Source organism: Oreochromis aureus, linkage group 16, assembly GCF_013358895.1.
Source record: "Oreochromis aureus strain Israel breed Guangdong linkage group 16, ZZ_aureus, whole genome shotgun sequence".
NCBI lineage: Eukaryota > Metazoa > Chordata > Actinopteri > Cichliformes > Cichlidae > Oreochromis > Oreochromis aureus.
Window position 1 is genome coordinate 3,289,713 of NC_052957.1, and position 12,627 is coordinate 3,302,339.

The 12,627-nt window shown below is 40.0% G+C and overlaps 1 protein-coding gene across 2 annotated transcripts in view; it reads right to left on the reverse strand.

The window, feature by feature from the left end:
• Nucleotides 1-310: 310 nt before the first annotated feature.
• LOC116325699 (transmembrane protein 163-like) overlaps nt 311-12,627 on the reverse strand; it is a 71,737-nt gene continuing 59,420 nt past the window's right edge. The window contains exons 6-9 of one of the 2 annotated variants that reach the window (XM_039599566.1): nt 6,381-6,492; nt 3,878-4,019; nt 3,609-3,697; nt 311-2,880 (exon numbers count right to left, since the gene is read on the reverse strand). In XM_039599566.1, the coding sequence (XP_039455500.1) occupies nt 3,637-3,697; nt 3,878-4,019; nt 6,381-6,492 (315 nt within the window). In that variant the 3' untranslated portion in view covers nt 311-2,880; nt 3,609-3,636. Of the gene's footprint in view, nt 3,698-3,877; nt 4,020-6,380; nt 6,493-12,627 lie in introns of both variants that reach the window. The other variant, XM_031746670.2, reaches the window with a different exon arrangement.

Consider the following 12,627-nt stretch of genomic DNA (forward strand, 5'->3'; position numbering starts at 1 on the left):
CAGGATAAAACTTTATTGATCAATAAAACATTTCTCTTTGACAAAGAGATATTTCATTGTTTCTTTTACATAAATAAATAATGTTTACATCATCTGCAATACCACCAATGTCGATATTGTACAAACAATTATGTCACATAGTCTTGATTTATTATAAATTTGGTTGTCTGTGTGTGTGTGTGTGTGTGGTTGTGTATGTAGGTGTGTGTGTGTGTGTGTGTGTGTGTGTGTGTGTGTGTGTGTGTGTGTGTGTGTGTGTGTGTGGTTGTGTATGTAGGTGTGGGTGTGTGTGTGTGTGTGTGTGTGTATAGGTGTGTGTGTGTGTGCGTGTGTGTGTATGTAGGTGTGCGTGTGTGTGTGTGTGTGTATGTATGTAGGTGTGTGTGTGTGTATTTAATGCATTTGTAACCACTGAAAGTGTAAGGATTTTTTACAAGCCCATGCAAAGCCTATAGCAACAGAGGAGTGGTTAGTATTGCTATTATAATCTCATGAAATTCTACAGAATTGATGGTTTGATGCCTTTTCTGGGGTCAATGGGAAGTTCATTCATCATTACAAGCACACCAAAGATACACACATTTCAACAGAGCTGACAAATGGTCTGAATGATTTGGCACAGTTCATTAAGCTACAGAAGTGGCCATATTTCTGACATGTTTCAGTGAAATAATGAAATGGTTTTCGTGTATCATGCCATTCGTCAATTAATGAGAGGTTTGTGCAACATATCATAAGAAGATATTCATGTTTCAGGGTTCCTGTCTTTGAGAGAGATGGAGAAAAATGAAAACAAAACATTTTAGATGAGTTAAATGCAACTGCAGTGATCATCAGTTACATTTGACATTTTTGGCATTCAGTTGTTGCACAATCCCCACGACTGGCAGCAGCGAGTGCAACACCTTCAGAGACCATCCGTTGCTAAGGAGGAATCGAGTAACCAGGGCCTCAGTCGTAGCATCCGGACTAAACATTAGGGGGTTTTGAATGCACACAACAGATGTGGCATGAAAATAAAAGAAGAGAGGTAGAAAGGATTTTGCTGCCAACTTCAAAACAGTGTCCACTTTATCCAACACAGCAGTTTACTTTAAATGAGCAACAGAGCTACTGTAAAGCATAATGAGTTTGTTCTGTGCCTTACACTGTGGCTTTAGCATGTAAACACTGAGCTTTGCTAGTAAAAGCCATTGTAAAGATTGTCTTCTATGCATTAAAGAGGGGGAGGGGCATTACAAATCAGTGTGCTGTTGGTGAGTAGAAATGGTGCGAGCTGAATCACACCTTCACTTTATATCTTAATCATATTCTTCACACAATGAAACTAAAGATAATACCAATAATTCTGCACCACGTCCAGTATGCCAACTCAGAGTTGATAATTACAGTGTAGAGTGGATGTAGGCCTCTCCACAGCCAGTGCCCAAGGCTTTCAGCTGGGGATAAATTTACACTTGGATCCAGACGACTGAATATTAATTAAGACTGCTGTTGTGACAGTTCCAGCCACAAGAGGGCGTACGTGCATCATGGCTCCACCAGCTAAATACTGAATATGAGTCTATATATTGCTTTTAAATCCCCAGTTTTTACATGCTTGGTTATCTAATATCTGAGCTATAATACCTACAGTATTATAGTAAAATAATACCGATTTGTGCTAGCAGGTAATATGCGGACGTGATCACCTGTAACTTCTATTTCAGCATGTTAAAAAAATTGTTTTCATAAGTGAAGTTTGCCTTGGACAGCATTGCTGGAATCCACCTACATCCAGTCAGATATTTTCACCTACAGTGCAAAAAACTTACAGTAAGACTCATCATTTTATGTCAACGATAATCTACAGTAATATGTAAAACGACATTTACAGTATATGCACACTACGGAGTAAACATTTGTAATTATACGCAACATTGATCAGTCTGTACTTTAACTATATATTGTCTACTCTCACGTCAGCCGTACAGCACTATGACGATGTGTGACCTTTTGATACCGATGCACCCAAACAGTGCGGCGAACATATTTACAGACCGTGTGCTTCGTATTTACATTCCATTCATTGCACGGAGTAATGACTGATAACGAATGGAAACATGCAGAACAAAGAGGAAGCACAGACTAATGCCGTCTCTGCCAATGACATTTCTACAGGCTGTGTGATCTCTGGCACTGTGCTTAGAGCCACCTCTGTTTTAATGGTTCCCACGTCGAGCTTACAGACAAAATGAGGAGAATGAAGCGGCATTAATGAACCTAATAAATCCCAGACTACATTAACAACATAAACAAATGGGTTTGGTGCCTGTGTCGTCACTATTCATGAGTTTTAATTGTGCTGTGTCTGCTTTTGCTAAAAGTGACTTTGCTATAAGCTTTAAGCAAAAGGTTAATTAAATAAAGCACAGCCTAAGGTTGTCAGACCACAGCTGACTGACAAATTCCACATCGAGCAGTCTGTGTAGCATTGTTTTAGGCTGCAAGCTGCTTTGGAACCCACCACCACTGCTCCTCCTCATTGCCATACTTTCTAAATTAATGCTATCTTTGTTGTTCTGTGGCTCTGGTACAAATTGCTGCACACAGAAATAACATTTTTCTGTCGACTAAAGTGATCCTTTCTGAAATATTGAGCAGAGTGTGCAGTGTAATATAAATGGGAGAAATACATTGAGATTTGTGCTCTTATGTTTCATTTTATGACAAGTGCTTGTACTTGGTGTCTCCAGTCCTCTCTGTTTCTCGTTAGCTTTAGGTGTAGCGTTCGTAGGTGCTTGTGTGTTCAGAAGTAGCAGCATTTGCTGACTCAGCGTGCTCTGCCTGAGTCTCTCTCCCTGCTTCCTGCTTCCTCTCTCGCTGTCTTCCAGATACAAACTAGGAGGTAGAAAGGCTGCACTGACGTGAGGAGGCTGATGACAAGTTTTCATTTCATCTCTGTCCTATGTGCTTTATGATAACCAGAAAACTACAAAATAAATAATGAAATAAGTTGGCCGGCAGCCCTCCGTTTATTACTGGGTCACAAACAAAACACGTTCCTGAAGCAAATTTTGGGATAACATGCATTATTTTCACTTAAGCAAAACCTACAATCTTTCCTATTGGTTTGAAAAAAAAACTAACAGCTATGGCTTCAATGATGTCCTCTTAGCAGCAAGTGATGTATGTCCAACTTCAACAAATCCAAAGCAGTTCTTGAATATTTCTTCTGTTTTGTGTCATCGTTTTTCTTGTTATTGGTGCTTTATTGTACAAAACGCAAAGACGAGGAGATAAAATAATCTGAAATGCTTTCTTTCCAGGAGGATGCTCTTCAATCACGTCCTTCTCAGAATCTCTCAGACTTGTGTGTGTGTGTGTGTGTGTGTGTGTGTGTGTGTGTGTGTGTGTGTGTGTGTGTGAGACACATGTATTAATCTTTGAATGTATGTACAGTATGTACAGATCGTGTGTGGGTGTATGTATACATGTTTTTTGTGTCTATGGGAGTGTGTACGGTCCCTCTGAGTGTGTAATGAAATGTCGATGAACAGGTGTATGAAATACAGAGAGAGGCGGGGCAGGAGGCACCCAGGTGTGCAGGTGCGTGAGTATGTTAGAACCTGCTTGTCTGGTCGGCACACAGGTCTCTCATTCAAAGCGCTCGTAGTTCCTTGTCTGTCTCACACGGGGAACCATGTCCTTCAGGAGCCTGTGAGCAAAGAAACAAATTCTAATTGTAAGATAGGTGAGCAAAAATGGCCGTTCATGCAGGTGCAGATACAGAGCTGCTGAGCTGGCACGCTGGCATTAGCACAGCGTAAATAATGCCTGAATAACTATAAAAGATTAAATATTTCAGATTAGACACTGCTGCTGGTTCATGTCTTACTTGACCCCATATGCCAAAATAATAAGTCCCATTAGAACTCCAATGGTGGCATCCAGAAACCAGACGTCAGTATGGTGCTTGAAAACTTCGGCGCTGATTAGAATGGAAAACCCCATGATTGCTCCAACCAGAGAATTAAACCCTGAAAAACAAACAAATATAGGTGAGGGCAAATAAAAAACGACGTTTCTGTTAACAATGACAGTCTTTTCCTGACCTTAATGTAGTGGTTTTAGTTGGACAGATACGGTGAAATGAAGGACCAAGATGTTACGTATGGTGGTGGTAGCTCACTCCAGGCCTCGAGGGCCGGTGTCCTGCAGGTTTCAGATGTGTCCTTGATCCAATGCAGCCGATTTAAATGGCTAAATGACCTCCTCAATATGTCTTGGAGTTCTCCAGAGGCCTGGTAATGAACTAATCGTTTGATTCAGGTGTGCTCACACAGGGTGAGATCTAAAACCTGCAGGACTCCGGTCCTCGAGGCCTGGAGTTCCCCAGCCCTGATTTAGACGACCTGGTGAGAAGCAGCATTCCCTCAGAGAAAGGAATAACAGGTGGGATAAAATCATCTCCATTTCACTTTGAAACACAAACTAAATGTAAACTTGTATATATGAGCTTTAAGTTGTATCATTTTTTAATCAATTTTAAAGGATAAATCTGAAGCTACAGCCAAGCTTATGTATATACTTATGGTAGGTGTCGGATCAATATTTTGCAGCTGTTTTGAACTACATAAATGGCTCCACACTACACATAATGTTTGAATGACCCTTTATAGTGGCTGATGTTGTTCTTTATAATTACATGTGTGAAAGCTAGCACGGTGGGTTATTGTCTTGCCTGCAGTGAGTGTATAGTCTTGTGGGAAATAAGAGGCTCAGAGAACAGCAACCTCAGGTTTATTGGATTGATGCCCTGTGTGTTTTGAGACCTGGGGATAGCAGTGTGCAGTGTGTGTTTGCTGTTTGTGTGTGTGTGCGTGCTGTGCTTTTGTTCAGCTGAGCACGTGCCTACGAGCAGCGGGTCATTACAGACAACATTTTTTCAGTTCATTTGTGTGAGAAAGTCACACAATAAAACACAAGCAGGCATGTTCTGGTTTGCAATGTTCGTTTCAGCTGCGTGTTTTATTTCCTTTGGTTTAATGTGTTGGCACAAATATTCTGTTTCCAAAGGCTTTGATGGTGCAGATGTTTTAAAATGCCACGGTCGTTTTGTGGGTTTGAATTATTAGGAATTAATATGAGAATAATAACTGTGTTCTGATTTTTCATTTTAGTGACGATTTTTAGTTTTTCCTCATTTTGAGTGAGTTCATTGTGAGTTCTCTGTTTTGTCTCCGTCTCATTGCTGTACCTGGTTATGTCCATGCTTAGGTTAATCTCCAGTGTCAGTTCTCTTTTTTGAGGGGTACAGAAAGAGAGATTAAAGGGTTAACGAGCTTTGTCAGACTTTTCTGTGTCACAGAAGTCAGTAAATCACGTGGTAACTTCTGAACACATAAACTGATTCAGGTCATGCTCTGAGTTTTCATTTAAAATCCACAGGAAATGCCAAGTTTTCACTAATTTTTTATTTACATGTTTCCAAGCTTTGGGTTTTGTTCCCTTCCTGTCTGATTGCCCTTTCATGTGTGTGCACCGTGTCTCATTCAGCACTGTCCTCTGTTATTCTTCTGATCCTCAGTCTGTCCGTGAATTGCTGTTTTTGATACACTTTGTTAGTTTTGGACTTTTTTGTTTCAGGTGTGTCTCTGATTCCTGCATCCTACATTTGGGTGCTCGTTCCTGCACTTCACCACCACAACATGACAAAAACTCAAAGAGCAGATAAAATATGATGCATACACTTAATCCAAGAATATTAGCTTCCTCTGGCTCACCTAAAACCCTGGAAGCTTCTGACAAGTTAATGCATCAGTGATACTAATCCACTCATAATTAATATCATTCTGATCGTGGCTACGATGCTTCATGAAAACTGTTGTGTTTGTAAAACTCCCATATTTATAATTCTTGTGTTATCTGTGATATCATTAGAGCTTCGATACTTTTGCTATTGTTAGAAGTTCACTTGGTAGGTAATAGTTTAATAGGTTTATTAAAATTTTATTAATTCATATGAATATACCAAATAAACACAGATTTTTTAACTCCACTCTAAGTCTCCCTCTTTAAGGACAGTGTCTTTCTTCTTGATAATTCAAACAACTGAAAGTTGCTTATGCAGCTGTTGTGTCTGGCCAACTTGTCACCGAATCGTGCCCATGAGGGCGGAGTTACAGCCCTATCGTTGTTAAAAGGAAAGGAAAGTAATGATATAAATAATAATTATGCAGCATGTACAAAAAAAACTTTAAGTCATCTATCTAGTTATCTAGTCCCTTGTGCTCTTCTGTTGTGTTCTTCATTTATTTATAGTCATCAGTGTGTGTGTGTGTGTGTGAGTGTGAGTGAGTGAGTGTGTGTGTGTGTGTGTGAGTGTGTGTGTGTCCTACCATCAGTGATAAGTGCCCGACTAGTCAGCACTCTTCCCAGCATGAACTTGGCCACAGCCAGCACAGCACATGTGAGCCCACTCACTATGGACACACTAAAGAGGAAGTCGTCCTGGGGTGAGACACAGGAGACAAAATATAAGAGAATATGGCAATATTTGTAAAAATATGCAGAGGGTGAAATTAAAGGTTTCATCCTAAAGAACAAATAAAAGTTCAGCAAAAACACAGAGGGAGCTACTGTATAGCTGTAGAGCAGGAACCAATAGATTGTGTGACCCACAAAGCTTCTGTCAGCTCAGGCATTATTAATATATACAGGCTCGCCTTGGTGCATCAGCCCAAGGTCATACAGATGAAGTGATGTGAGCTTTGGGTGTTTTCAGGTTGTGTCTCAAACAGACTCAGCAAAAGAAAAGAAAAAGAAAACGCTTGACTCGAGAGTATCAACCTTTCAGATTTAATTGACCTGCAGCAGGGACTGAGAGCCGGAGATGAGAGGAAGAGAAGAGCCTAAAGGACACGTCTGAGGGGGAAACCGCCACATTGTTTTTGTTCTGACTTTGCTGTTCTCCACTAGATTTAAAGTCACAGCTATATCAAACATATCTGGACATTATAAAGCGGCATAAACTACCTGCTAACAAAACCCCAACTATATTAGACAAACATGCACATAAATTAGAGTGACTGCATTTCAACATTTGGAAAAACAAACATTTCTGTTGGAAACAGCTGATTCCATCCTCCTGTTTTCACATGTTAATCTCACCTGCTGGAATCTTTTGAGTAGATTTTCAAAGTTAAATTAAAGACATTAGGCCTAAAATACTGTTTATTTATCAGACTCTTTGGTACACCCACACAGGTGACTTTGTTTATTTGGCCTGATTATATTCTGTTTTGGGACAACGTGGGCGAGTGAAAAACAGACTTGCATCTAACAAATGTTTTTTATTGTAATTAATAATAAACTATCATTAATAATCAATAGTTGGGTCTATGTAATGTAAGGAAGCAGTGATCAATGTCTTTCCTAGTTAGGTCTCTAAAATGAATTTGTTTTTTGTATTTAGCTGCATTTGCTGACTGATACTTGGTATCAGTTTGTTTTGTTACAATACTAAACAGACGTTAGTAGATCATTAGTTTGACCCCATGTAATTCCAGCAGACCCTCATCCAATTTCAGCATTGTTGGGAAAAGCCACTCACTTGTTCCCTTAGAAGGTGCTTATTAGTTAGTGTGCAGCATCGTACAACAGCAACCTTTGCAAAGAACAAGAAGTATTGCATTGTAAGCAGATCTGTCCTCATTTTATCCACTGTACAGTTTTTGTAAAGTACACCCTCTTTATGTATTGCTTTATATATAATTTATGTATCAGGATATGATAAAAACAAATTAGCAGCTGTTAAAATGAGGAAAATAAAGGCTCAGATGAACAACAAAACAAGCAAAACAACACATTACACAGTGATTAAGCGAAATAGAGGAACAGTGTTTGAAAACTAAATACACTCTGTTTGCATAGAAACCAAGAGAAGTAGCAGACAAGTGTGAACATGTTTAACAGAGGTTTGTATGAGTTTGTAGGTCTGGACCATTCAGCTGTGTGTTAACACAGTGCCAAGGAGGGGAGACATCACTAATACAGACACTGAAGACAGTCGTCTCAGGTGTGGATTAACCCAAGAGTCAGATTGTGCAATGCTCAGAGGAACTGCAAAAAACTCAAGAGCTACATCTCAAACTCCACAGGCTACTGTTAGCATGTTCAACGTTAAAGCTTATGAGTTAGAAAAAGACTGAAGAAGCATGGCTTCAAAGGGTTGCCAGGAGAAACCCTCTTCTCTGTAAAAAACAACAAAAGAAACATGGCAGCACAGCTTAAGTTTGCAAAGCTGCACAGGACTTGAGCACCTTCATGTGGAGCCACTGAGGTGAACAAGTGTTCTAGAGTCAAATGTGAGGCCATCTGTCTGACATGCTGGTGCCGATGGGGTCATGCAACAGGACAGTGATTCTAAGCACAGCAGCAAATCTACAACAAAATGTCAGAAAAAGATTGAAGAACAAGATGTTGCAGTGGCCCAGTTCAGATCTCCACCTGATTAAGATACTGTGGGAGGACCTTAAAGAAGAAAAATGACAAACATCAATGAACTGAGGAAGAAGACAGAAGAGTGGGCTAGCACTCCTCTACAACCGTGTGAGAGACTGACAAAGTTGGACAGGAAATAATTACTTCAAGTTATTGGTAAAGGTGGTTTTACAAGCTCTCGAATCATGGGGTGTACTTGGTTTTCACACTGCTTTTTATATTTTGGCTCAGCGTTTAAATAAATAACGACGAATATGTCACATGTTCGTTTTTCTTCAATTTAAGGTTAATCTGAGGTTGCATTTACATAACTTTACATACTTTATGTCCTGATATGTAAAATTTTTAACCACCTGTGCTTTTCTTACTCCTATGTATGTGAAATAGATGCAGACACTTTTGTCCTTTTTCAGAAATCTGACCACACTCAAGTATTTTTGCATTTCATGAAGATACCAAGATGAAAACAATTATACAGTTATATATCTATAAAATATACTTAATATATAATAATGTCAGCACAGTCTTGGCCTGTGACCTTTTCATGGTGCATCTGTACTGTATGCTTTCAGAAGGCAACAAGAGCTTTCCTTTCCATTGCAAGTATATCCCAATAAATCCATGATTAAAAAGTAAGTTTCACTTATAAAGCTCTGTGTAAAGTGGTTTTATCCACAGCTTGTCTGTAACTGCATGGTGTGTACTGTATGTATGTGTTGCATGGGTACGTGCTGCTCTCTCTCCCAAGCACAGAGCTGGTGGGGGCCAATCTCAGCTCTCTGCATTTAATCAGGCACTAGACACCGACAGCCTGCCATGAGAGCGAAACCAAGGACGTGACGTGAATCAAGATTCCCTTTCTGCAACCTGCATTTACACAATATGAATTTCCAGACCAGTACTTGTTCTTACTTACTACTGTTTTTTGGGGGGGTGTTAACAGTGTGAGTGTGTGTGTGGATACAGAAAAAGGGATGCTGTGCATGTCAAAAACAAGATCCTGAAAATGGCAAAGCAGTGAAGACAGACGCGGGAATGGAATCAGTCAGAGAAAGGATTTGGATCTGTGTGATGGAGCCAAAAAAAGGAGAGAGTGGTGAAAGATACTGAATGTGTTAGTAAGGAGAAAACAGGATAAATAAGAAGAAGATGAGATGCTTCCATCCTTCAAACTCCTGTATTTAACCAAAGCAAGAAGCCAATGACAGTGTTTACATAAAAAGACAGAGCCAGATGGCTGAGATCACTCTTAAACAAACGGATGATTAACCAGATGTGAGTTATACACTGAGAACCGTTCATTGCTTTTTATCCTCTCGCAATGTTGAATACACGAAGCCAAAGAGGCCAAATATTAATAGAGTACATGCATGTTTATCATAAATATAGAGCCTGAAATGGAACAAAGATTGATGCTAAAAACACGAGACACGTCAAAGAAATGTCCCAGAGACAGGCAGCGGTAATCGGCTCGTGCTGCTGTCAGGAAGGTCCTCTGAGACCTAACAGCCAGAGTTTCTATTAACATAATGGCACTGGAGCATCACACACAGGCTGCAGAATAGATGCAGCCATCTCTTGGCTTTACCCGTTTCAATCTGTGATAAAAGGGACTTCAGTGACTCCATTTTTGTTTTAATTTTTATTTATGTTTTTGTTTTTTCGCTTTATCCCAGTTAAAACTATTAATTCTCATGTTGTTGAATTCATTGTTCAGACTCTTTTGATATGCACAGCGGTTACAGTTTTGCTCTACGTGTCAGTTTTCTAATTGGTCCACTGCTGCTGGCTTTTAATGTCCTGCTAATTTATGCCACTAATGAAGCAGTTGGTGCAAAGAGAAGATTTTCTGCCTGGAATTGAACAAATTAAGACCAAAATGCGTCTGGGTCTAAATGATCTTAACGAGATGAAACTCTGAGGTGAATACACTTAATAACTATTATGAGATCACACTAAAAAGCACAGAGTAGATGCCAAGAGCAGTGACTCTTCTGGAACATTTGAACAGTACACGCATGCACTTGACAGTTTATTAGGTACAACTAGCTGAAATGAACAAAGCCCAAAGAATAGTCCTATAATAAATTCTTGTTTTGTAGCATTTGCAACGTTTTGGTGTTGGGAGGTTGTTTTTAGAGAAATGTTAAAATACACCAGCTTAGAAAACAAAGATTTTGGTACTGGCAGAACTTTGTTGCAGGTACTTTTCTCATCTGTTATTATCCAAAAGTAAGAGTTTTAGATTGTGCTACATTTATGTTATTTAATCTTAATAAATCAATGTTTCTGAGACAAAAAGGGTGTTTGTACACTAGGTGTATACCCCAAAATCAAAAATTGCCTCACTCTATTCCTTGCACCCTGGTGATTCCAGAGCATCTTTTTGAGCTGGATGGATATGTCGACACGCTGGTAACCTTTATGGTTGATGTTGGACGAATGTCATTAGCAATCACTGTATTGTTTTTCATGTTATTCTTTCATTAATTAAACTGCAGTTTGTGCTGCGTTTAAATGGTTTAATAACTTAGCTGTGATGCTTTACAGCACAGGCACAACTCTACTGCAGTCTTTGCATCTGATATTTTTCCTGCCCTATATCCAAAATATTTCCAAACATCGTGGGAGAAGTTCTTCCCCTTCTGCTGTGCTAGACATTTAAATTTTGTTGCATCTACTTTTAATGTAGAGCTACTCATCCAGGAAACCTGAACCTGCACACTGTGAGGAAAAGCTGTTTGCTTGATTTGCTTTTGCTTTGTGTGTGTTTTTAAATTGTGTCCTAGTCTTAGTCTTATGCACATATTATACTTTTAAAAATCAACACAAGCACTGAAATGAAGTGGTACAAGACTAGTTGCATTGCATGACAAGTAGCCTGTTTTTTCTTTCTCAGAGGCATCGTTGAACTAACTAAACTGGGGTACAATGAGAGAATTTGTTTTTGGTCTCCCTCTTCTCTGGTTAGTGAAATGGACACATGGTTAGGATTAAATCATTTACACACAAAGAGGGTCTCAAAGCTGAGACTGAGAAACATTCTCAGTCTGATGGTGGGAGAGCTGGGCTGTACCCCAGCAACAGAAAGAAGAGACTATTTTGGGACCTTATTCATACTCCTACACCTCCAGAGAGAGGTGGTGGGGGAAGTGGAGCTGGCATTTAAAAAGAAAGTGTGTGTGTGTGTGTGTGTGTGTGTGTGTGTGTGTGTGTGTGTGTGTGTGTGTGTGTGTGTGTGTGTGTGTGTGTGTGTGTGTGTGTGTGTGTGTCTGCGCATGTCTGTGTCAAAAACAAAAAACAAACAAACGTCAGGTGGAGGGAGACATAAGCTCTGACGTCAGAAGAACAGCAGCAGAGGGCTATAAAAAGAACCCTTACTCACAGTGATGTGTGTGTGTGCTGCTCTGTTTGTTTGTATGGCACTAGAAAATAAATCATTATCCATCATTACAAATATACACAGATCATGCAAAAAAACATTCTGTTTATATCTAAATCTCCAGAACAGCAGCTCTGTGAGGTGCAGTCCGTTTCTATTAGCGACAGGGTCACGGGTGGCCAACGGTCACTGAGCTACAGCAGCTCAAACTGCAATAAAAGTTCATGCTGGTTCTCATAGAAAGCCAGAATACACAGAGCATCACAGTTTGTTGTGTATGGAGCTGCAGACCAGTCAGGGTGCCCATGCTGACCCCCGTCCACCACCAAAACCACCAACAATGGACATGTGAGCATCAGAACTGGACCACGGAGCAATGGACGAAGGTGTGTCAGTCTGATGAAAGATGATTTCTTTACATCACGTGGATTACCAGGTGATTGTGTGTTGCTTACCTGGGCGACGCCTGGGAACAGGACACACCATGGTGGACCTCCTACCTAAGCATTGTTGCAAATCATAAACATCCTTTCATGGAAACAGTACTCCCTGATGGCTGTGGCCTCTATCAACAGGGTAATGTGCCACCAATCAGAAATGGTTCAGGAATGGTTTGAGGAACACAACAACCTGTTTGAGTTGTTGACTTGGCCTCCAAATTCCCCAGATCTCAATCCAATTGGGCATCTGTGGGATGTGATGAATAAAGTAGTCCAATCCATGGAGGCCTCACCTCACAGCTAACAGGACTGTTGCTAACA